The sequence below is a fragment of the Musca autumnalis genome, unplaced genomic scaffold (genome assembly GCF_047663935.1).
Source record: "Musca autumnalis isolate F117 unplaced genomic scaffold, ASM4766393v1 scaffold_1, whole genome shotgun sequence".
NCBI lineage: Eukaryota > Metazoa > Arthropoda > Insecta > Diptera > Muscidae > Musca > Musca autumnalis.
In genome coordinates, this window is record NW_027411644.1 from 17,820,559 (window position 1) to 17,847,889 (window position 27,331).

The following is a 27,331-nucleotide window of genomic DNA, read 5'->3' on the forward strand; positions in this document are numbered from 1 at the left end:
GTATGGCGTAATAACAGTCTACGTCTGCACACCAAAATACTGATTTTTAATAGTTGCGTCAAAACAGTACTATTGTATGGATGCGAGACATGGCTTGTCACAAAGGCAACGACGAACAAAATGCAAGCCTTTGTGAATAGATGTCTACGAGCAATTCTCAAAATATGGTGGCCTAATACCATAACAAATGATAGATTATGGGAAGTAACAAAACCAGATGGCATTGAAAAAGACATTCGAATGAGGAAATATGGCTGGCTTGGGCATACTCTGCGCAAACACATCGATGATATACCACAATCAGCTCTATCATGGAATCCGCAAGGTGTAAGAAGAAGAGGAAGACCAAAAGTTACATGGAAGCGAACAATCCAGAAAGAAACGTCCAAATCAATAAACGAACTTAGATTCATAGACCGAAATATGGAAGAATGGAAACAATACATCAAAGAACTAGAATAAGAAACATTCAAAACATGTATTATATTGATAAATAGATTAAAATACACAGACTTACATAAGTATACGTACGCCCCATAAATCTCGGGTTTTAGAAAAAGTAATGATATTTATGAAATTCCAAGTATACAGTTTTGTTTCTTCTCACTAATAAACAATATTTGAAACAACAAAAATATAATTCATAGTACAAATAACGGTAAATTTTACAAAAACCAAAAAATGATACTTACAAAAGTATACATACGCCCCAAGGAAATATGAGTATTATCGTACAATTTATGGAATTAGCAGCAAAATTTATACATTTTATTGTTTTGGCGAATGTGTCTGGGTGTCCGAGATATATTTTAGAGAAAAAAAAATAATTTTTGGGTGTTAAGTGCCGTTATTTAATGCCAAACTTCTTGTATAGCTCGTTAAAGCGGACCCTTGCTGATTTCTTTCCGTTTTAGGTATTTGAGTATACAAAAGCCACAATATTAGTGTCAGATTATAGATTTTGAGATCCTAGAAAGCTTTTTAGTTGACCTTGAGCATAACACACCTTCCTGGGTGTCGATAAATTCACATTTTTCCTGGGATATCTCAGGAAGTTAATAGATTCCTCGGAATTCTTGGCTCAAATTACATACAGAAGACCTTGAATTGTGTTTTAATATGGCTTTATATAATCCTTGGACACCAATTGAATCAGAAATGTGAAGTATTCTGTTAAAAACCTGCTCCCAAAGCATCAAAATATAATCACTACCAAAAAGCATGAAATTTACACTGTGAACAACGTAATTTTCGTATTATAACCATTACCGTCAATATAGGGTCGGAAAGTATCGGATAATTTTACATTTCTGATTCAATTGGTGCCCAAGGATTATATAACGCCATATTAAAACACAATTCAAGGTCTTCTGTATGTAATTTGAGCCAAGAATTCCTAGGAATCTATTAACATCCTGAGATATCCCAGGAAAAATGTGAATTTATCGACACCCAGGAAGGTGTGTTATGCTCAAGGTCAACTAAAAAGCTTTCTAGGATCTCAAAATCTATAATCTGACACTAATATTTTGGCTTTTGTATACTCAAATACCTAAAACGGAAAGAAATCAGCAAAGGTCCGCTTTAACGAGCTATACAAGAAGTTTGGCATTAAATAACGGCATTTAACACCCAAAAATTATTTTTTTTCTCTAAAATATATCTCGGACACCCAGACACATTCGCCAAAACAATAAAATGTATAAATGTTGCTGCTAATTCCATAAATTGTACGATAATACTCATATTTCCTTGGGGCGTATGTATACTTTTGTAAGTATCATTTTTTGGTTTTTGTAAAATTTACCGTTATTTATATTATGGAATATACTTTTGTTGTATTAAATATTGTTTATTAGTGAGACGAAATAAACCTGTGTACTTGGAATTTCATAAATATCATTACTTTTTCTAAAACCCAAGATTTATGGGGCGTACGTATACTTATGTAAGACTGTGTATGTATTTTCTTGTGAGTAGGTTAAGTTCAAATTGAATATGCCAATAAAAAAAATTTTAACGTTTTTCTTAATGTTAATTATTTAACAACACTCGAACAAATATAAATTATCAGTTTATTTAAGAGAACTGCAAACCGTTAAAAACAAACACAACATCAACGAACGGCCGGCCTAAAATCATTCTCCTCAAAAGGCATTTGGTTAGTCGCTCGCAAGAACTTAGTGGAGTTAGACGGTTAGACGTTTCGTACGGAAGAATATCGAACGGTGGTGTCCAAAACAAATATCTAATATTAAAAAATAATATATCGCATTTTAATACATATAAAAAAATTTAAATTGAAATATTTGTTTTAAGTGCAAATCTAACAAATGAAAATAGCAAAAAACATTTAAGCGATACATAATTATTCATAAATCAAAGTGAACAAAAATATTTGGCAAATATCAATTCTACTAAAAATAGCAAAAACAACACGAAAAAAACCCGCCGCTTTTGTTTCTATACTTAGTTACCACATTTTTGTGTGAGAAAAAAGAGTAAAAAAAGAACAAATCACCATAGCATTCGGAGGGCCTCATCCTTAGAGCACAGAAACAAAAAATACAACAATTTTATGAATGAATGCCAGAAGTCATCATAAACAAAATATCATCAAATTTGTTGAACAAATTAATTAAGTAATTAACAAACATTCTTTACCGTTAGTAAAAGTCAAATTTAAAATAGATCTTATCCCGCAAAGTATTAACAAAATAAGTCTGAACAAATTTTTTCAAGTTATATATTTTGATTGCGAAATACTTGTTATTGTGTCTATAATACGGTAAATTAGAAAGAGAACAAAAACAAAACAAATAATAAAAATGCCAGCAATTGCCTACAGCACGAATATTGTACCCAATGTCCTGCGAAGAGGTGATAAAATACGGATAAAAGGAATCCTCAATGATAATGCTCAGGAGTAAGTATCCTATCCAGGTATATATACATAAATGTATAGAGTAAATATTGAAACGTTTCGGGATTTGTATGACAAGAAGTATTGGCTTCCCTCCGAAAAAAATTACAATATGATCAGATAGACAATCTGATAAGTGGTTTTAACTGGATTAAAGGGCAAACGTGTTAACCTTTGCGAATGATGTGGATCTGGAATTTGGGTGTCATTCTTTTCAATAGTAATCGTGGCGACCAAAAAAATTGTATCGGTGAACATTTCGAAACAACCCTCCAACAGGCTTTTAACTACACTTAGTAATATTTTAAAATTTTTTTTGTTGCTTGTAAGTTCGATTTTCTGCTTAATCTTGCTCTGGGTCTATCTCCAGTTCTAGGTATGTGTCTACTTCGTTGGGCTGTAGTTGAAAATCTATCGAGGGAGCTTGTGCCACACGCTGGGGAGACGGTGTAATCGATCCCTGCCCTATAGGAATTCAGACGGCTGCAACATCCCGAGCGTAGTTGACAACTCTGGTTTGTAGTGGCAGCTGACGCTCCTCGGCTGCGATATACGGGGACCGCATTCACATCATAGTTGTTTATGGCATTTGCGACTGCATTCTTCTGGATGTTATTTAAACCTGCTTGATAGACTTGTTTATCTAGGGGTTCTCTCGTGTAACGTTGGACCTCTCTTTCTAGATTATAAAGATCCCTATATAGATAAAAGGGCCTAAAGAAGCACCCTTTCTGTTAGAAAGGGTCTATAGAAGCACCTCTTTCACCCCAGTCCTATCAACCATATGGTGACTAGGATGGCTCCCACGGTAACACCCGAGCAGGCACTGCAACGAGATCATGTCATTGTGTTGCTGTACGGGAAAAAATATTTGTCTCTTCATGTAGATTGTCCACTGAAGACATGAGGAGGCACCCTGCTGCAGTGACATGTTTGAATATTTTTCCAACGCGTTGCACTTGTCCGCATTCGTGAACCACACTTTCGCCGCATAACTTACCACAAACCGACCTATCACGTTATATGTGCTCAACAAGGTTTCTTCATCGCTATCCCAAGAGCTGCCGGTTAGGGATTTAAGGACATTGTTCCTACATCTCAGCTTGTCGTTGTGATAGCATGCGCGGACGAAGTGAACATTGAAAAAGTTAGTAAGATCAGTTAAATAGGGGTTCAGCCTTTCAGCCAAATGACATCAGGGTAGGCACATGACGCAAAGATCGTTCCCTCATACGCATACGTTACGATCTCAATGCCGTCTGGAGGTTTCGGTATTCAGGAGAGGTAGAGGTTAAACATTTCCAGAAAAATCACCCCAACTTGGGTAATAGAGATATGTAATGGAAAGAAATAATCGACTTTTCGATTTTGGTATAAAACTAAAAATGCGATTTTTTTGGTCTGGCGATTATTTCAGTTGTCTTAAAAATCGACTTTCGACTTTTTAATAACCGCAGATAATCGATTATAATCGACTATTCGTTGATTTCCGAGTTTTTTTTTGAAACTGTAAAACCGCCGAAAGTGTAAAACCGCCAAGTCAACAGTCTATGGGCAAACTCGAAAATCGATCACAAGGTAATCACTTAAGCTGAAAACACATCCAACGTTTGAGTAAAGTTTTGTTTTGGGCGTTGAGAAAAAAATAACAACAGGCGACGCCCACACCAAAGTCCAGCGTTGATCTGTTTGTCGGCATATATTTCAAATGAATTTGAATTTTTCGGCATCATGCCCAACTGTGTAAAAACGGCCAAAACGACACAAAACTTTACCCAACGTTGGATGTGTTTTCAGCTTTATGCGATTTTCCCCTCCACACAAAAGTCGACTACGATTTTTAGACTTTTGACTGCAAAAAGTTGATTAATCGAAAGTCGACTTACCTACCCCTATAGGGTAACTCACTGTTTTAAGCTGAAAGCACATACAACGTTTGAGTAAAGTTTTGCGTTGGGCGTTGACAAAAAACAACAACAACAGGGCGACGCCGACAACAAAGTCCGGCGTTGATGTGTTTGCCGGCATATATTTCAAATGAATTTGAATTTTTCGGCATCATGCCCAACAGTGTAAAAACGGCCAGAACGACACAAAACTTTACTCAAACGTTGTATGTGTTTTCAGCTTTACTCTACAGGGCTTCGACTTTTTGTATCTGAATTCCACATACTATTGGCGTTCATACATATCCAACGTTTCAAATTTGGTGTAAATTGACTTCCGGCCATCTAATCGAATTTGAAACGTCAAAAGAATTTTTTGTAAATTGAATTTGTCTCAAAAAACAGACGTCAAATTTATTGTTTAATACTGAAAATGTTAGCACATTATGCTACTAATGCTAACTAAAGAGCAAATAAAGAATTATTTTATCGCAGTTTGCCCATCTAAAATAAATAAACGAATTACTTTATCGTTTAGACATCGTAAATACTAGTCTTGGTCGATTAAAATCAACTTTGTACATCAAAACAAATTTAATTTTTCTGCCTTGTTTACAAATTTTTACAATTGAAATTATTTTTAGTGTTGCAATTCACCGATGCATCTACCTTGTTTCTTGTGCCAGCTTGCAACTTTTTGTATTTTCTAGCAACATGTTGCAAAAAACAGAGTTGTATACGAGGATTTATGCCCTATTTAAAACAAATCCACTCAATACGAGGATTTATTTTTGTATGGGAAATCTGGTAGATTTTGGCTGGATTTAGCAAATAAAACCTGATAATGTGCTAAATCCGGCTAATGAAGTCATATCTAAATGGGCTATTAGTTTTTCAATGATTGATGAAAGTGCGGGGTTTAGTGGTAATAATAAAAAAGACTCTGCAAATTGTTTTCAATTATTTATTTAATTTTTAAAAATATTTTCGGAAGTAATTTCGCTGGTTCAAATTATTATCCGGAATTAATAAACATAATTTTACAATATTAATAACAAAAACAAAACAATTAGTTATATTTGGAATCATCAAAACACAACAATCGGAATTATGTTCATCCCCAACATTGCGTAATACAGTAATATTTTACTTATTTTTATCGATTCATTAAATCCAAATTTCATTATACTACCTCAATTATGTTTGTTTTTTAATAAAGTCTGATTTAAAAGTGTTATGAATCTGAATATTTATTTTATGAAAACATTATATTAATAAATATGTATTTTCATTGTGATCGGAAGATCTCGAAGATCAGACACAGCTAGTTTCAACATGGTGATTTTGAGTTTGGATCTGAGTAATACATACCTAATGTCAATTTTTCTTTTACTAATTCTCCCTCCCGCAAAAGTAGTATCGTCATGTTAAAACTGGCTTTATCTCACTTTCGAATAATTTGTATTAGAATTTGTTCCTCTTCAGAATCTTACTCAAATATTTTTTCTTCACTTGTGTAATTAAATAATGATTTTGTTTACGTGTGTACCTATCTACATAAATATTATTTTATGTGGACCAATAAATAACATGAGTTTCCGAATAAAAACAAATTTTATAAAGTTTATAAATATGCATAATAGGGGTTTGGGTGTACTATAAATATGTGCGTTTCTTACTCATACTCTGCTCCACATTTTCAGAATCTTATCGTAAATGCAATACTTTTCTGCTTATTAACGAAGAAAGACAAAAGGTAATTTTTCGATAAGAAATTCTGATAAGAAATGTTATTGGTTTAATTTTTGAAAATTGATTGTGTGTAAACAATGGAATTACATGCAAGCAAAGAGGATATAGACAGTTGTTATTAACTTAAATTTATAGTTTTTAAAGAAAATACTTAATTTACGTACACACAAGCTGTGTTCCAGAACTAAAAAGTTTTTACAATTTTTACGACTTTTACACATTTTACTCGAAAAAGCGTTCCCGTACACAAAAAAGTTGTAAAATGTTCACTTCTCTTTAAACAAAAATGGCGCTGAATGACGCTCTCTTTAAAAACTTTTTACACGACAAATTTGGGCGAGTAAAAAAATAGTAACATGGTTGCCGGCGTCTGATTGGCTGATACGCCGACTTTGACATTTGTTCCAGTTTTTTTGACGTATTTTCCATTTTTTCGTTCCCGAACTATTTCAAAAAACTTGTGTGTGAGAACAATTTTTTTGCAGTTCTCTCTTTTACGAGTTTTACTATTAAAAAGTACGGGAACGAAGCTACAATGAGCTGATTAATTGTCACTTGAAATCCCCTGGATTTAATAAATGTTAACATGCTTTTATATGTATGGAATTGTGTTTTCAACAAACTGTGTATACACTTATCCTAGGATCATTAGCAAGTCTAAAATCCCCATAACCAACAAAAAAATAATTCATGTGAAAAGGCCGGCAGGCTACAAAGTGTCTAACAGCTCTGATTTATTACCTAAACAAAAAAAATTCGCCGATGATGTCATGCCAGACATACAGACAATTTGGGTGTCTTTCAAGGAAACTTTAAAGGCATTTGAAAACACAAAAAAAACTAGCTCTCACACACATTACAACGGCGAAAACCATGAACATGAAATGTTCACCAAAAGACCAATTCAAAATCAATTAGAAAAATTAATTCTTCGAATTCGTTTAAGACATCATCATCACCGTCATATGACTGACCGACAGGCCGACCATTAGAAATTGATATATAAAAAATCCCCAGATTTGCTGTGGTAATTAAGGAATACCATGGACGATTACGATTTTTTCTCATACCTAATCCCATTATGTTATTTGGAGCTTATCATTCATTACTCACACAAAATTGATTGAACTCAAAAAGGCAATTATTTTTGTTTTGTTTTCTATTTTGTTGTTAATTTCGAAATCACGAAGGGTGTGTTGAATTGTACGAAAAAGGTCAGCAACATTGTTACAAGAACTAGTTAATGGCTACGGGGGAATTTGGGTGATGGATTTTCATGTTTTTTTTCTTACACGAACGGGGAAGGTGTGTGACATAAAACCCATTTTGGGCATGGGGTTTCGTGTTGATCTGCTTTTCTCGAGATTTTTTCCAGAATTTTACACAAGATAAATAGGTATCTGAACAATGCTGAATTTACAAGGTATAGAATGCCATTGATTGCAAAAAAATGTCCTTCAACAATTGCAATGTCATGACCAATTCAATGTGTTCCTAAAATATTCCATGATTTGTTGGTCTTTGCATTTCTCTTGTATCGTATTAGACGTTAAAATATATCATAAGAAATTTTTGAGTTCTTGTGTCAGAAGAGAGATGAAGGTACTCTTGGTTTTGTAGTCTGGCACACATATTTATTTATTTATTTATTGTCTACACAACATTTTTTTTTTTTTGAGATTAAGAGCTAACACACTCCCTGACAGAGGTTTTAAGCCATAACGAATTGTATGTTGTTTGTTAGTGTATTCCAACGACGCTGGTCACAGTGGGCAAAAATACAGATCTAGAGAGCCAACAAATAAAAGGTGATGTGCTATTGTTTGTCTATCCATAATTTGGATAAAAATACCTCTAGATCTAGTTATTCCCACAGACAATGGTCGACAAGGGACTACATTTTGATATATCATACAGAGCGGTCCCTCCCGATTTTCGGTATTTTAACATTCCTGTAAGAATGGTAGGTATATGTCCACGTTTTCATATGGCCCAATAGAACGGTACTTAGCGATTTCGGTAATTTTTAATTCAATTTTTTTTATTCAAGCGAAATAGCTGTAAAGAGAATTGTCGGTACATATCCCCATAGAACGGTACCGCCGAATATTGGTAGTTCTTAAAATAAATAAAAGCAATAAAAGAATTATAAAATAATTCGTTGCAGATTATTGCAACTATCATTTGTACAAATTCGTTAAGGAGCATGTATACTACAAATAAAATAAAAAAATCTACACACTCCCTACTAAATACCTTAAACAAAGTACAAAAGTTTGAAGAAAAAAATCAGTAGTGGGATTCTGTAACTCATTTTTGCTGTTATCGATAATTGTCGGTAAAATTAAAATGCTTATAATTTCGATAATTAACGAAATTTTTCGGTAAGTTAACGATGAATAAAAAGTAGTCGCTAGCCTCTACCGACACAAACAGTGATGCCAACTTTTCTTTATGTTTTTAGTCATAATTTTGCGATTTAATTTTACCGATTTTTGTCGGTAACAGCAAAAATGAGTTACAGAATCCCACTACAGATGTCACATTTTTTAATTGCAAAATACGAATTACAATAAATAATGAAATGTTTTTTAATAAAACTTTTGTCACGAAATGTTAAATACAATAAATATTTAAAATTGATTTGTAAGAAGACTGCATGCGACGATCTCAAATTTACCACTAATGCCCGTAATTTCTAGCCCTAGGTAACCGGGTAGGTAGCTACCTATTAGTTCTCTTTACCTACGCGTTTGGTAATTTCTACGTGCCATTTACCGAGGCGTGTAAATTTTGAAAACTTGTGGTAACATTGGTGACTTTTATTCATGGTACAATAATACAGGTAGCATTATCATGCCAGCTGATGGTAACATAATGTGTCAACTGCATTGAATTGATGTCAAATTTTGACATCTTATGTTGCCAACAATTGCCGATGCGGCTACCTGTGTATTTGTACCATGCTTTTATTCATATTCATTCGTAAAAACATTGCCACATATAAGCGTTTTACAATGTTTAACACATTGGCAACGATCAACCAGGCAAAATCCTTGGTGTAAGTAACACGTCCGTTTTCGACCCGGTAACGTTACCTATTGATTGAAATTATGAAATTTTATTTACACGGGGGATATCTATGAACTCATAGACAACTACGCGTAGAAATTACGGGCATAAAATATATTGTCGAAACCAGTCTAAAATTGGTCATAGAAAGTAACCGTCATTCCACTCTGGCTGATGCAAAACAAACTATTTTAAACGCAGTTCTATTCTGTTGACCCTTTACACTGCGTTTACACATGACAGGACAGTTGAGTACATGTATTGATTGTCCAAACGCCAAAACTTGCCTGTGTGACGTAGGCGTCCAGATAACTGCAAAAACAGTTGTAAAATTATGAATGAAAATCGTCGATTTCTTTTTGCTTTCCGTTCACATATTTTATTTATGTTCATGTTATTTTGTTTTCAACACATTTCAATTATTATCTTGCCTATTATTACAAAAATGTCAAAAATTTCTTAACCCGACTGTCTGTGAAAAAATGATGGACAGCTGGGAGACAGCCGAAAAATGTACATATGTATGTGTTAGTAAACCAGAGTTGTATTTGCAGACAGTCTGTCTTGTGTAAACGCCTAGATAGATGAATTCTGCACTAATAATTTTTAAATTGGTGTATGTGATTTTTTCATTTTTGGGGTGCTCAGTCGGTATTTTTTTTCCACTGTGCAACGCCTGAACTCAAGACGTACATCGTTTTCCAAGAAGCATAGGCTAATAAATATACACACGGATCACTCAATTTTTCCGCGCTCAAGTCACTCCAACCCGAAAACTCAAAAAAGTTCGAAGGCGATTTTTGGGGAAAATTGCAATATTTTCTTGGATATTTTTATCTGAGGACATAGTTCCCATCAAAATCAAATCTATGTAGACTTTTGTCTGAACAAACTATTTGTTAAGTTGTATTTTTTGATTTCAATTCGAACATACGCGGTGAGAGAGATCCGACGTCTATGTTTTTATTAGTCTATGCAAGAAGGTATATTTCAGATAACACCTTTGGGTACCTTATTCGAATGTTCGGATACGATATCATTTTTGAACATTTGGCAAATGTTTTTCTTTTGTTCGCCAAAAGTTCGAAAACGATATCATTTTCGAACATTTAGCAACTGTTTATTCTTCACAAGAAAAATTGTTTCGAGAGACATTTTTGTACCCTACACAACTATGTGGGGATGGTATTATAAGTTGGTTTTGGCCAAAAAGTTTGTAACGCATCGAAATAATTGTCGTAGACCCATACTTATATATACCAAAATGAATGTCTCGACAAGCTGAGTCGATCTGGCTATGTTTGTCCGTCCGTCCGTCTGTCCATCTAAACCTTGTAATCACGCTACAGGTCGCAATTTTGATCGGAGGATCCCGGAGGGGAAGAAGCCTATTGATTTTGGTGATGGTCGCATAATATTCAGGTGTCGGATTGGGCAAAATATTTATTTGGGGAAAAAGTCAACGTTTTGTTTCAAAGCTAATATCTCCGCATCTATAATGGGTATATCAAAAGCAAATGCTAATGCTAATGAAAGTAGAAATTATCACCTTTACAACGATGTATATATACATAGTAGGTTGTCGTAGGAGGTCAAACAATCAAGAAATCGCAATAGTCGCTAATACAACCCATCTTTTTATTTTTGCGATTTGAGTTATAATGACGAATATCACAGCTTTGGTTGGGGATCTTCCACAAGCAAAGCCTGACTATGAAAGAAGAATATCCCACCTTTACAATGATTCAAAGCGGGTTGGCGTAGGTGGCAAAATAACGGAGATATAGCAATAGTCGGTAATACATCCCATTTTTAAATTTTTTTTTCAAAATCGCGCAATTTCGATCGGATCGTCACGAAATTTTGGGAGTTAATGGGCGTCCCACAGAGGAAGAAGCCTATTGATTTTGATGATGGTCAGATAATATTCAGGGGACGAAATGGGCAATAACTTATTTGGAGAAAAGTTCAAAGTTTTATTTCAAAGCCAATAGAATAGCTCTGTTTCTTTAAGAGGCATATCAAAAGCAAAACCTGGCATGGAAAGTAGAAAATATCACCTTTACAAAGATATACAGTAGGCTGTCGTAGGTGGTCAAACAACAGAGATATCGCAATAGTCGGTAATGCATCCCATTTTCCAAGTTTTTTGTAATCACGCTACATGTCGCATTGATCGGATGGTCACGAATTTGTTGGGAGTTGATGCGAGTCCCACGTAGGAAGAAGCCTATTAAGTTTGGTGATGGTCGGATAATATTCAGGAGTCGAAATAAGCAAAAAGCTTATGTGGAGAAAAGTCAATGTTTTTTTCTTATGCGAATATCTCCGCTTCTGGTAGGAGTATTCCAAAAAGAAAGCCCGCCAATGGTAGAAGAAAAGATCTCCTTTATATTGATGCAAAGTATGTTGGCGTAGATGGGCAAACAACCGAGATATCGCAAAAGTCAGTAATATATCCATTTTTTTCATTTTTTGTAAAAACGTACCGGTTGGAATTTTGATCTGATAGGCACGAGATTTTGGGGGTAGATAAGGGCCCCACAGAGGAAGAAGCCTATTGATTGTGGTGATAGTCGGATAATATTTAGGGGTCGGAATGGGGAAAAACTCATGTGGAGACAAATTCAAAGTTTTATTCTTTGTGAATATATCGGCTTCTAGTAGGGGTATTCCAACGGCAAAGCCTGTCAATAGAAGAAGAAAATATTACATTTAAATTGGTGTAAAGTAGGTTGGCAAAGGTGACCAAACAAGGGAGATACCACAATGCACCCAATTCTTCCATTTTTTGCAATCACGCTACAGGTCGCAATTTTGATCGGATGGTCACGAAATTTTGGTTGCTTATGGGAGTCCCGAGAGAAAGAGGCATATTATGTTTGATGGTATTCGGATTATATTCCCTAAAAGAAATGTTTACCAGTGAAAAGCTTATGCAAAGGGGTAGTGGGGTAGGGTAACACATGGTCGGCCCCGTCCCGACTGTAGCCTTTCTCACTTGTTGAAATATAATAAGGATTATGCTTTTATACCGTACAAAACTATGTGGTTTGTTTTGGCCCAAGAGTTTGCAACACATCGAAATAATGGTCGTAGACATATCTTATACATATATACCAAAATGAATGCCTGGATGAGCTGACTCGATCTGGCTATGTGTGTCCGTATCATATTCTGAGTTCGGAATGGACAAACAACTTATATCTGCGTTTTTATTAAGAATATTTCAAGTAAAGTGTAGTAAAGTATTGGCTTACTTCAAACCCTGCAAAAAAATCATTACCAAATAATGGGTTTTAATAGTACTTGTTGGTAGTCGTAAGTACTTACAAAACACCCTATTAACCCATTATTGAATAACTAGTTATTCTATGGCTACTAGAAGTTGAAAAATAAACTAAAAAACATATGTTCTATTGCGTTCATTTTGCTCTCTGCTGGATTTGATCATGCGAACTTCTGATTCGTGGCCGAACACACTACACCCCGTTCCACACGTAAGAACATTAAGTGTTGTTTAAACGGTTACATGTTCACTACTGACTGTAAACTAACTACAATAGTATTTTAACGTAAAAACATAACATTTTTTTTATTAGTTGTTGCTTTTTTTCCACTTCATTACGGAATTAGATTTAAATTAATCCCGTGTAGACGCAGTCTTCTGACTAAAAAATTACTAGCAAGATCGAGCAGAAATAGCTCGCGTCGACATAACATTATCCTTATCAGAGGACTTTCATCTTAAAATTAATACAGATTAGGTCTGTTCTCAAAAAAAGAACTGTCAAAATGTCTCTCTCGAATCGCTCTCTTTTGCTGACTTTTTGTGTTAACAGACGATTTTCAGCAATAATTGGTACAAACATACCCCATTATTATTCCTCTTCTTTTGTTAAAGTTTGGATTTTCCAAACAGATTTATAGCGTTCCGGTTAACTTAATGATAAATGTGTTCATTAAATTTCATGGAGGACATTTTTGACATTAACTTTTGATGTGTAAATTATATTTTTGATGACTGCAAATTGGTTTATTTTGCTTTTTAAAATTCCTCCAATAGTAAAATAAGACATATAATAATGGCCCATAGACAAATAAAAGAATAGACAGAGAAATTGTTGTGTGTTTGTTTTTGTAGGGGTCGCACAGTGCGAAATTTGGGAAGTTTAGTGGAACTTTAAGGGATTTTCAAAGAAATGAAATTTATTAAACTTTTATTGAATTCGTTAGCTAAGTACTCCACTGCAAATGGTCCATACTCAGTTTGCCGATTTACTCCACGAAACAGCTAAAAAATGCACTTAAAGTTGCACTTTTGTTTAATAATTTTTTTTTTGTAAGAAATGTATTTTTGATTCATTAAAAAAAATGGAGTGGCGCGGACAAATGGTAAGTCAGTATGCCATGATTTATTTTTCTTAATATTTTACAAAATAATTATGATATTTTACAATTTAAAAAAATGCAAAAAACCCTTATTGTTTTCGTGCAATTTTAGTCGGAAAGAAGTGATTTTTGAAGTTTTCAAAATTGTAATTTTTTATTTTCCGTCGTCATTTCAAAAGTGAATTACGTACATTCACGTGTTAAGATATATATAATCTGAAAGATTGGATTCTCCTCTGTTCACAAAGCTATAAAACTGGTGCGGTATCGCGCGGTCTTTGGAGATATTCAAGATTTTCTAAAAAGACTTCTGGAATGTCATTCAGTTGCATTTTCTAAAAGTGGAAGGTAAACGCGACAATGAACGCCATTGTTGACTGTGTTTTGAAGAAATGGACTCACTAATTCTAACAGTGATAATTTCTGTAAAATTAAGAAACCTCTCGCAATTTTTGATGGTTTCGACCTCTAAATGTTGGTGATTTACATATAGTGAAACATTTTTAGATGCTGCTGTACAAATACCAAAATACGTTAAAAATTGTAATGCAGTGCAGACCTGAACATGATCTGAAAAACATTATTAACAAAATTAATGGTACAGACCTGCTGAATGGACCAATAAACATTATAGATAGAAATGAAAACAAAAAAAATTGACATTTTACTCCTTAAAAGATGTGTAGGGTTGTGGGGCTTCACCCAGAAGTGGACCTATGTTGACAGCTTTTGTGTGAGGAGGTTTTTTATTCGCTAACATCTTAAAATTTACATTTGCATCAAAATCGGCTGCAATTTTTGTCTTTTATTTTTAAAATACCCAGTATGAGGGAACCCGGCATGTGGGGCTATTCCAAAACGCGAACCTATATTGAAAATATTTTGTACATAAGTTTTCTATCCGCTGAAAACTCAATATACCAATTTGCATCAAAATCGATTGAAAAATGAATGTAAAACGTAAAAACGGCAGCCACCGTTACATGACCGCTACGGGAAACCGCGGGTCTATGTGGCCCAATTTGAGTCCCACACTCTCCACTAATATAAGAAACATTTGTGCAAAATTTTAGGAATCTACACCTTTTCCTTTAAAAGTTATTAGTAAAGTTCCGCTAAAGTGTTCATATTTCGCAATTGCATTTTGTTTTGAGGTAAATTGCAAGATTTTGTTGAATTTGTATATATGAGGATGTAGATCTGGTCAAAGACTACCCAAATGTTGTCTTTTACCAGCATAAATAGTTTAAAAAATTATGGTTATTGCCATTTTAAAAATTGAGTGCATAGCTGACTGACTCAATTCACACTCAGTGAGAGAATTTAGGTGAACAGATTTCTCTGTCTATACTTTTATTAGTCTACGGTGATTCTCTAACTCAATTTTTGAAATACCGACAACTGTCGGTAAAATTAAAATGCTCACAATTTCGGTAATTACCAATTTTTATACCCTCAGCATTTATGCTAACGAGGGTATATACACTTTCATAAGGGCAAAATGTGCCTCATCGAAATAATGGTTTTAGACCCCAAGTATGTTTGGACGAAATGTGTTTCAGACAATTTGGAGTCGATTGAGCAATGTCCGTCCTGTCTGTCTGGCTGGCTGGCTGGAGCGCACGATAACTCTCGAACGGATGAATTGATTCGGTTCAAATTTTGGCTTTCGTAATATTTTGTCCAAACTTAGTTTAAGTTCGAAGATGAGCTATATCGGTCCACTCCTTACGGTACCTCCCCCACAAAAGTTTGAAAATGTTCGGAAAATTTGCGCGCACGATAACTCTTGAAGGGAGTAACCGAGTTGGTCCATACTTCGTCCATCGTAAAATGTGTACGAGACTTAGATAATGTTTGAATATAGACTCAATCGGCCCACTGCTTCGGGTACCTCCCACACAAAATTTTGGAAAAGTTCAGTTAAGGACCATCTCTCGAAACGCTCTTATTTTTGTTTTAGCAACTTGTATTCACTGCCCTCCATACGACGGTACAAGCTTTATTAGGGGCAAGTCCATACTTCCTGAGAAAATAGCCTGAAAGTTGCAAAAAACCCATATAACACCGTGTGAGGTGGATGGAAAGCAAGGTAACTCTAGAACGGATCTGCCGATTCTGTCCAAAATTTGGGCTTGGTAATATTTTGTCCAAACATAGTTTACGTTTGAAGATAAACCATATCGGTCCACTCCTTCAGGTACCTCCCCCACAAAATTTCAAAAAAATTTGGAAAATTTGTTCATACGGTAACTCTTGAAGGGAGTGGTCGAATTGGTCCATACTTTACACATCCTAGCACCGACGTAGCCAGGGGGGGGGCCCGGGGGGCCCGGGCCCCCCCCGAAATGATTTTCGTCCCATAGGATATTAGCTTATGCTACACATTTTTTTCAATTTTTGAATAAAATTTTAAAATGTTTTAAATTTTTCAAGAAATATGTAAAGTATTTGGATGAAGTATTACAGAGAATTACTACACTAACTACATTGGTATACTTATTGTCCAACATATTTGAAAGTATAAAGACTAATGAACACGTTAGGCTTTTTGAGCAATTTTCCGCATAAGTTTTAAGTGTTGTTAAGTTTTGTTAAGTTTTAAAGTGTTGTTTAAGCGTTTATTCGTAATTTTTGGCTGACTGCAAGTGTTACTTAGTTCATAACAAGGTGTTTATTTGTATTTATTGAACGTTTGTTGCATATTACGTCCAATACTTTAGCTTATAAACAACATCAAGAAACAAGATTCTTTCGATCTTTTGTTTTTGAAATTTTTGATAAGAGCAATTCAACAATAAAAGATAAAATCGTTGCTTAATGTTTGTGGTTTTAAATGTTTGTATATAGTTTCTAGCACGTTTTTGTAATGAACTATTTTAAACATCATAACAATTACAAATTCTTTATTATGTTTGAAATTTGCACAAAAAAAACTATATGAACCATTTGTATACCCTCCAACATATGGAAGGTATAATTAAATTTGTCATTCCGTTTGTAACACATCGAAATATTCGTCATAAAGTATATATATTATTGATCAGCTTAAAATTCTATGTCGATTTAACCATGTCCGTCTGTCTGTTGAAATCAAGATACAGCTCCCAATTTTAAAGATAGAGAGTCAATATTTGGTACAGAAATTTTTATTACTTGCAGGATGGTTGGTATTGAAAATGGAATATATCGGTCCACGTTTTGATATAGCCCCCATAGAACGGTACCTTCCGATTTTCGGTATTTTTAAGGTTTTAGCTACATTATCCTACAAAAATGGCTGAAATTTGGTATTTAGTTATCATTGGGTGTATAAAACTTTCCACCTGAAATTTTTTGGTATAAGTTTTAGATTCATTATCCCACTAAAATGGTTGAAATTAGGCGGAGCTAAGTACTTTCGTAGATGAAAGGAAACTAATTATTCCATTCTCTTTCAATTTAATTTTGGTGGAGAGTATAAAAAGTTCGGTCCTGCCGAACTTAACGTTTTCTTACTTGTTTATGATATAATTCTGTTCCACCGCAGTGTCGCCCGTTGAGATTATTTGAAACTGGTCTCTTGCTACAAATTAGTAGATGCCTATTGTACAAAAAAAAAAAAAAGATTTTTCTGTCGTATTTTTATGTTTTGTTCGACATTTTGAATGATAGTAAAATCAAGATTATTGAGGTTAAAGTTTATATTTTTATTTATTGCATATTATTTCCAATATTTCGAAACTACATTGAATTTCATCTTCAGGGATTTTTCTGTCGATTACTCACTGAATTGTATTTTGGGAAGTACTTTCAATGGATACACATTTCTAGAAATGTTCATTTTTCTTCTTCGACAAAGGACTTCGTGACGACAAACGAAATCAAAAAAAAAAAAAAAAACTGGTCGGAAACAGATTCTTCTTCGTCAAAAACTCAACAAGTGTCAGCCGGCTTTGCGGACAGGAATATACCCTAAGCCTGTGTGAACTGAAACTTTCATCTATGGACAGATCGAACAACGGCTACACAACCAAAATCCCTTAACCCAAAGCTATGTAATAGGAGATTTTCAGAATTGTGTAGCCATTTGCGGACGTATGAACTTGCCAACAAAATATGGATTTTATCATTGATCACAAGTGATGCGGAGAAGGTACCCGAAGAAATGGACCGGACCAACATAGTTTATATTGGAAGTAGATATTATTTTGGGGGTCATTCCTTATAAAAGATATGGTTTGGTCCAAATCTGTTGCTCCATTTAAGAAAAATCGCATATAGCAAAAGGAGTAGACCGAAAATCACCATCTTCGAACTTTATATAAGGCTCGCAGAAATATCATGATAAACAAAGTTTGGACCAACGCAGTATCCGGCCCGAAAGTTGTAGTGCGCACCAACCACTACACATGATTGCCGTAGGTGTTCTTTACAGCTTTCGGGCCATTTTCTCTGGAAGTATGGACTTGCCCCTGAAAAAAATTGTACTGTAGTAATAGGGGACCCGAGAACGCTTGTTGCAAAAAAGCAAAGCATTTCCCGGGAGGTCTTTTTGTTTATTAATTTCATATTTTTTACTTATAACTAAAGGAAGTGAAGCCATATTTACTAATTATCCACTTCTCTGAAAATTTTAAAAATACTCTGTGGAAGGATATCGAAAGAGTGGATCGATATTGTCTATATTCGAAGTTGATCAAAATTTGGACAAAATATCACGAAGGCCAAATTTTGGACCGAATTGGTTGGTCTGTTCGAGTATTATCGTGTTCTCCAGGCAACCACCCAGTAGGACGAACATAGCTAAGTGGACTCCAAATTTTCTGAAACAATTCTTCCAAACACTCTTTGCGCTTAAAACCATTATTTCGATGAGGCACATTTTGACTAAAGGCTGAGAGTATAAAAATGTAGTTTGGGAAAAATTGTGTTTATGGATTTTTACTAAAAGAATGTATACATGTATAGGCCTTGGATTGGCGCCAGAATTTCATTTTAAAAGAATTCAAGACTGTTTTCCAGACTTTTCCTAGTTCCTGATCAACTTATGAGAAGATCCACGATAGGAAACCAGAATTTCTATAAGAGAAGTCCGACGATTGTTCCGCGATTGGGTGCTAGAATTTCATCATGGATAGACTCACTATTGCTCAGCATTAGTTCTCTATGACAATAACAACGATTGAATTTCCGAAATTGACCATACTTTGACACGACAGCGTGATAAAAGACAAAAAAGAAGACCCGTGTATCGGCGTTTTTTCCTTTATTTATATAACTCCTAAATATACCTGTAAATATAAACAATACTACTGGATAACGCCATGATATCCGAACGTTCCCTCTGCATAAATCAATTCTTTACTAATCCCATTTTCCTCCCATAAATTGCTCATTATAATTGGAGTGGAAAATGGAAGCCGTGATTTTGAACTTTTGTGAAGTAGGATACAGAGAAAAGGCCCTCAAGGGCAAAGGCCCTAAATGTTAAGATATCCCTAAGGTTTTCCGATTGTATACTCTTTCTTTTGGTCTTACCGAAGTGATATCACTGAATTATATAACATTCACTGTTGTTGTAAGTTATTTGATAAATGAAACACCCTAAAATATATACGATTATTAATATATCCATTGTTTTGAACATATATTAACTCTGATATATTGTCAAAAAACAAGGGACATTGGCCTAGAAGTCTTACGTCATTTTATTTAAAATATAGTAATGAACATTATTTCATCAGTAATATAAGTCTAAAATAAGGTTTACGTCTTTGCTAAATAAGAAATTTTCGCTCAAATGAACTTTCAAAATTTTGGTCAGGTGGGCCCCCCCCGAAATGAAATCCTGGCTACGTCCCTGCATCCTAGTATATCTACTTGATATAGATCAGGTTCAAATATGAACTATATTTGTCCACTCCATCCGGTACCTCCCACACAAAATTTCGGATACGTTAACTTTATGACCTAATATCGAATCACTTTGATTTTTGTTGAAGCAACTTGCATTCGCTGCCTCAATTACGATGGTAAAAGTTTTTTACGGGCAAGTCCAACTTCTTGAGCAAACAGTCCGTATAGTCCGTATAGTGTAAAAACCCCCTATGGCACCATATGTTGTGGCTGGAGATCCACTTCCATAACGGTCAATGCCGATCCATTCCTTTTAGTATCTCCTCCGCAAAACTTTTTAAACTCTTTGAAACTCTTTAATCCTAATCAACATTTTTGTCGGTTCAAACGCCCAAAATTGTTAAAACCCCCTAAATACATACGTATTTTGGGAAAAAAATGTTTCAATATACATAGGCTGAGGGTATATCTCTGTCGGCAAAGCCGACTGATACTTTTTTAATTGTTTTACTAAAAACTTTTCCCCTCGTAATATTTTGGTCGAACTTAGATAAAGTTCAAAGGTGGGCCATATAGTCCACTTCCGTGGATACCTTCAAATTCGCCAAAATGTTGCGCACGATATGTCTCAAAGGGAGTAACCGATTTGGTTTGGACATCGTAATATTTCTTCCAGACATGTAGATCAATGGTGGAATTCTGTATCTCATGTTTTGTCCAAAAACAAAAATTTTCGGTAACCTTAAAAAAGGATTTACCACTACAGGCAAATTTTAAAATCTCGGATAGTTTTGAAATTTTTTGCAGCATGTTGTCTTCGCTGGCCATTTTCAACGGTACAACTTTGTTCGGAAACAATTTCATACTTTCTGAGGTAATGTGCAAAAAGCTTTAACTGCCTGTTTCTGTATCAAATAGCCGTCCCCGTCCAGATTATAGCCTTTGCCCACTTGTTTTTCATTAGGAAGCCTCCCAATAATGTTTCTATCTCGAGAATATTTGATATTGCTTATCAGATTAAAATGTAATGCATGTAATAATATGTAGAATAGGAACAGCAAACAATTATTAGAATGCAGATAATAATAATTAGGACAATGAAGTAATTTTATAATAATAATTAAAAGGTCCATTATAACGAAATCTACAGAAATCGCTTATGGAGATCACATGAGTATAAAACTACATAATAATTATTAATTGCCTCAAGTGCCTATTTAAATATTTTTTATTTAGACCAGGGACGAGCTTCTTTGCTTAGATAGTATAGTGAGGGCGCCCACTGAGTTGTTTTTGCATTTGCTTCTCTCTCTCACGTACAGTGTAAAGGAATGAAAACAAACAAAAACATAATGTGGTTGTTGCTTTTTTCACTCATACGTTCATACATGCCTTCGCTTTGGTTGTATTTCTGCGGTCGTCGCTGATTTAGACCAGAGTTCACCAGCGAGCTGCTACTGAGAGCAAATTATCGTAACTTTCAATCCAAAACACACGGTAATGTATGCTCAGTTGCTCTCAGTACGGGCTCGCTGGTGAACACTGATTTAGACCCATAAACTGAAATAGAAAAATCTCAATGAACAACTTTTTTATTATCCCATATACATACATATGTATGTATAATATATATGTATATTGAATAAACCAACACTAACCACAGTGATACAACGAAAATAACTTTGCATTTCCGTTCTATAAAATAAAAAAGAACCTCACCTCAATTTTTGTGTAAACAATCCCAAATTCAAACTTCTAACCCAGTGGGAGTAGATGTATGTAGATTATCAACATGCAAAATACTTAATTGGCTAAAACGCAAAGGAATACAACCAAACTTTTATGTTCCTTTCTAGCAAATCCTTTTTCATTCATCTATGAAATATTACGAAATGTGTTTCTTATCCTTTTTCGACTTTTATGTTTTACGCGGCGGCTATTTGCATGCCTCTGCAAGAACGTAATAATAATTAAACTCCTGCACTCGTTTTGCAGGTGCATGCAGACGAACATATTTCACAATTTCTACGAAATTTGTGTTGAACATTCTTTAGATTTACGATTAATTGGAAAAATGGTCGAGAGGTTGTAATTCCATTAAATAGTTTTAATATGGTAATGAATAGTGTGTGCCATGACAAGTGTCCGGTTAAATATAAAGCAAGGTAAACATGAGTTGTTGTGAATATGAATAAAAAGGGATATTATTATGAAATGGTGTTGACAAGGTTCTTTTGTTGTAGTACAAATAAGTTTCAGACCAATTTCTTGTGGACATTTTAAGAATATATTTTATTCTATGAATTCTTTTGAATAGTTTGTAGTCTTTAGCTGTATTTACATTAAACATGTTTTAATAAAACCATTTAAGTTGCCAATTCCGTACTGCATCTATTAAACAAATTATGTTTATGTAAGATAATTTTAAAAATAATTACAATCTCCACATAATGTTCATGAAGTGAAAACAAAAAATTCGTTTCTCACGTCTAACCAAAAAGTGATATGAAGACTATATACCGTTCTACATCTCTACATTTCTACATCAAATTTATAGCGTCTTTGTTTTCATTTATAAACCATTAAATCTCATTAAGATTTTCAAAATCATCAATATATCAAACATTTGCAATAATTTAAATTGCCACAACAACATAAAACAATTAATAAACATCAATCCCGTCCATAAGTCTACATCCACAAATAATTTTTAATGTCAACACGTGCTTCAAATTCGTTGTGTTTGCTCAAAAACCCAATTTTGCATTGAATTGAATATCTATGGTATTAATCATCGAACATTTTTGTACCGGTTTATACCGCATCGATGCTGATAAGCGCCGGTTTTTGTTGTTATAACCCAATTAATTCTTTGTGGCGTTGAGGCGAGAATCTCATTAATAGTCAAAGTCTAACTTTTTGCTGTTGTTTCAAATCATTGACGTTTGTATTTTTGACGTAATGAAGATATTTTTAGCACTTCCCATAAAAATAGAAAAAACCCCGTTTAGAAAGCCCTCAGAAAAGAAACGTGTTAATCACATTTTATGATGCAGACTGTGGGTGGAAGTGGTTGGTAACAAAAAAAATCATATCAAAAGTCTTGGATATAATTTATTTCTGTCATCATTATAAGTATGACAAATCGGAATTCATTGATATGACAGGATATGATACTGATTGTCTGCATTATGGCTAAAGCATTTATTTAAAGAAAACCAACCTCCATGGTAACAAGAAATTATTAATTCAATTAAATCATTGAAAAATAAAGAAACTGAGTATTATGTTCTAAAATGTGACCCGGCATTTTTTTTCAACACGTTTTCCCAAAATATTGGATGAAGGATAAAATCGAACAAGAATACGATAATCTGCAACCAAAGAACGTGTCTCATCGAAATAGTGGTTTTAGTAATCACATTCTTGTGTTTTGACGAAATCAGTTTCAGACAATTTGGAGTCGATATAGCCCAGTCTGTCTGCCTGGAACGCACAAGAACTCTCGAATGCACCTCCCAATATTTTGTCAGAATCTACGCCAAGTTCGAAGGGAGTAACCGACTGTATTCAAACTTTGTACTTCGCAATGTTTCCTTCAGATAGAGATCAGTAGTGGAATTCTGTAACTTTTTTATTTACCGAACCGACATTGTTAACTACCGAAAAAAATCGGTTGCAATAACGATTAGGTTATTCTGTATTTCTACCTTAACGATTGTTAAAATCGGTAAGTCTTAACGACAAATATCGGTATAAATATAAAATGTCAAAAAATAAATTAAAGAACATTTTGCCAAAAATGGTAATAATTTCGGGAGAAAACGCAAAAAATTGGTAAGTATTCAGCCTGAATAGAGCTAATAGTACATTTTTAATCATTTTAGATAAAAGATAAACAGAATCGCGATGTTTTTATTTGTTTGTGACGATGCATATGCATGTATAAATGTTTGGATAGGACCTTTTTGCAGAATTTGGAAAGACCGAAAGCTAGTTGTACCTGTCTCTCCCAAAAGCGATTGTTCCAGGACCACTGGCATTGTCTATATCTAGGCCGGTCACAGCCATAATATTTCCAAGGATTTGTTCAAAACTGATGATCTATGAATTCTGGGAATTCCCTTCTATTAGTTAATGACTGAAGAATGTAAGATGGAACATTTTATCCTTTGAGGAGGTTTTACTAAAATTTACTTATTTTTAGTTGCTAACAAACCCGATTGTATATCGCGTATCGTCCTCAAGATTTCCAAAGATGAAGACTTTGTAAAACTAATGCGCAACTGTCTCAAAAGGGAAAGCAAGTTAGTGTATGCAATTGCAATGATTCTCTGTCCCGATAATGAACTGGGATGAATATAGTGCATAAATTTCAAGACATTCGGCTTTACCATTCTTAATTTGCCTGTTTTGAAGGATATTTCACATGTGGCCGATTGTGTATCTTGTTCATGAAATCGTGAAAATAAAGTATTATTTTATTTCTATTAGTGCTGTGATCTAAATAAAATTAGCGACGTGGGATATTTTATACACCAAGTGAAAATTCAGATTGATCAGAATCATCTCAAATGTCCTCTGACTCTCCGTGGTGCTACCTGTTAATCTACTTGAAACACGCACTAAAAGTAGGCAACAACTATGGCTCATATCTGTGGTTTTCATATTACTTAGGGCAAATTAATTTCGGATAGAACGAACATTTTTTCTTATCTGCACCACCCGGCAGTACATCACGAGTTGGCTGACATGATATATGACCTTTGTCCTGACAATGATATTAAAATGCAGCAAATTTTATTGACAAAAATATAATAGGAAATATCTTTGTCATAACCCAAATTTGCATCTATAGTTAGCGGTTAGACTTTTCGGCCGCAAAGAACGAGTTGCGAGAGACTAAACTAATGATGTGGATGGAAATGTCATTTCCGAGGAGCAACCATCTGTACAGATTACTCTTATTTTTTGGGTTAAAGATTTACAACTGGTTGAGCCCAGCGAATAAATTACTTTCTGCCGGATACTTTCGATGACCCTGAAAAGCTCATGCGGCTTTGCAAGTTGACATTGTCTAAGTGAATTTTCAATACGGAGGCAGCATGTCGCACATTCGTATTTTCAAGGAAAGGACATTTTTGTCCCTGTGAATCCATATTTATATTACACTGTAACCGGGCATAATTGGCGTCAATGGAAAGGACGGTAGGTCCTCTTTAAAAGATAATTTATTTAGCGGGAATATGTCTTTCATGCAGAATATAAAAAATATAAAACATTTTCACAGGTGTTGGTCCATATAACCCGCTAAATATTAACTGAACATCATCTCTTATTGCGACTACAGAGTAGTTACAAAATCGGCTAAAAATTATTTTTCATGACTATTGGTCGGCCATTATCGCGGCTTGCAGTTTGATTGCAATTTTTAGTGGACATGCGGACGAAAACATTTTGTTTGACCGCATTCTTGTGCCGAGATATGAAGATTGGTATTGCATTGATTTGTGGAAATATGAATGTATTTTCTGTCGGTAGACTTAACAACTACTTTTTTTTGGTTGTTAACTTAACGATATTTTACGGTAGTTAACGACGTTACTTACCGAAAAAAATCGGTAAAATAAGTGTACAGAATAGCACTTACCGATAATTATCGTTAACTACCGACATTCGTCGTTAATTCTGTCGTTAAGGAGTTACAGAATCGCACTACAGGGGCTCAATTATGTTTCTATGAAAATGTGAAATGAAAACTTTTATAAAGGAGAAAACTGTCAAATGAAAAACAAGTAAGAAAAGCGTTAAGTTCGGTCGGGCCGAACTTTTTATACCCTCCACCACAAATTTCAGCCATTTCGGTGGATTAATGTGGCCGCAACCTTCAAAATACCGAAATTCGGAAGGTACCGTTCTATGGGGGCTATATGATGTCGTGGGCCTATACCTACAAATTTCTGGAGGAAAGTTTTATACGCATAAAGAAGACTAAATACCAAATTTCAGCCATATCGGTGTGTTAATGAGGCTAAAACGTTCAAAATATCGAAAATCGAGAGATATTGTATTATGGGGGCTATATCAACACGTGGACCTATATAAACATTTTATGGTAGAAATGTTTCTTAGCCTCTAGAAACACAAAATACAAAGTTACAACCGATTCTTTGGTTAAGTGGGTCTAATACATTCAAAATATATTAAAATGACGCGTACTTTATAAGGGGCCTTATGTGGGGGCTATACCAAAACGTGGACCTATATAACCCAACTTTGGTAGGAATGTTTTCTGGCCTCTGAAGACACAAAATACCAAATTACAACCAATTCTGTGGTCAAATGGGTCTAATACATTCAAAATATATTAAAATGACGCGTACTTTATATGGGGCCTTATATGGGGGCTATACCAAAACGTGGACCTATATAACCCAACTTTGGTAGGAATATTTTTTGGCCTCTGGAGACACAAAGTACCAAATTACAACCAATTCGGTGGTAAAATGGGCCAAATATCTTAAAAATTCCTTAAAACGACGACGCGTCACGCGTCATTTTGTATGGGGGCTATACGAAAGCGTGGACCTACATAGCCCACTTTCAATACCAAAAGTCCTACGTAAATATAACATATTTTCCCAAAATTTCATCAACCTACGTCAATCCGTTCGGACGCTAGAGTGATTTCCACAGACGGACAGACGGACAGACGGACAGACGGACAGACGGACGGACATGGCCATATCGATGTAGAATTGCACGCTGATCAAGAATATATATACTTTGTGGGGTCTACAATGATTATTTCGAGTAGTTACAAACGTAGTGACAAACTTAATATACCCCCATCCTATGGTGGAGGGTATAAAAAATTATAAAGGAAATATTTTTCATTTCAAATTTTCATAGAACAAGAATCCAGCCCCTGTAATGGAACTCTGTAACTCATTTTTAGAATTACCGACAAAAATCGGTAAAATTAAAACGCAAAAATATGAATGAAAAGTATTAATGAAAGTTGACAACACTGTTGCTTGTTGCTATCGTTAGAACTTTGCGACAACTTTATTTTGGTTGTTAACATACTGACCATTTTCGTCAATTTCCGAAATTATAAGCATTTTAATTTTACCGATTCTTGTCCGCAACTCGAAAAATGAGTTACAGAATTCCACTACAGATCAGAATATGGCCTATATCGATCCTCTTATTCGGTCAATGGTCGTTTATACACCTCTCACACTAATTTTGTAGACTTTGATACAACGCCAGGGTTACATGTGGTGATAATATGTGTGTTCGTTTACTCAAAATTTGTACGAATTTTTACTGGATGTTGTTCGTTTACTCTACAGTACAATGCAAAAGACCTTAGTCGTTTACAAGAAGTTACTGCACTTGTACTAATTATTGAGTAAACGAACACACCTATTGTTTAACGATAAATCAATGTGAACTACCATAA

General features: G+C 34.6%; 1 protein-coding gene across 2 annotated transcripts in view; it reads left to right on the forward strand.

The window, feature by feature from the left end:
- Nucleotides 1-2,129: 2,129 nt before the first annotated feature.
- Nucleotides 2,130-27,331, forward strand: part of LOC141394366 (uncharacterized) — a 32,859-nt gene continuing 7,657 nt past the window's right edge. Inside the window, exon 1 of one of the 2 annotated variants that reach the window (XM_073968633.1) lies at nt 2,130-2,926. In XM_073968633.1, coding sequence (XP_073824734.1) covers nt 2,829-2,926 — 98 coding nt within the window. In that variant the 5' untranslated portion in view covers nt 2,130-2,828. The remainder of the gene's footprint in view (nt 2,927-27,331) is intronic. The other variant, XM_073968639.1, reaches the window with a different exon arrangement.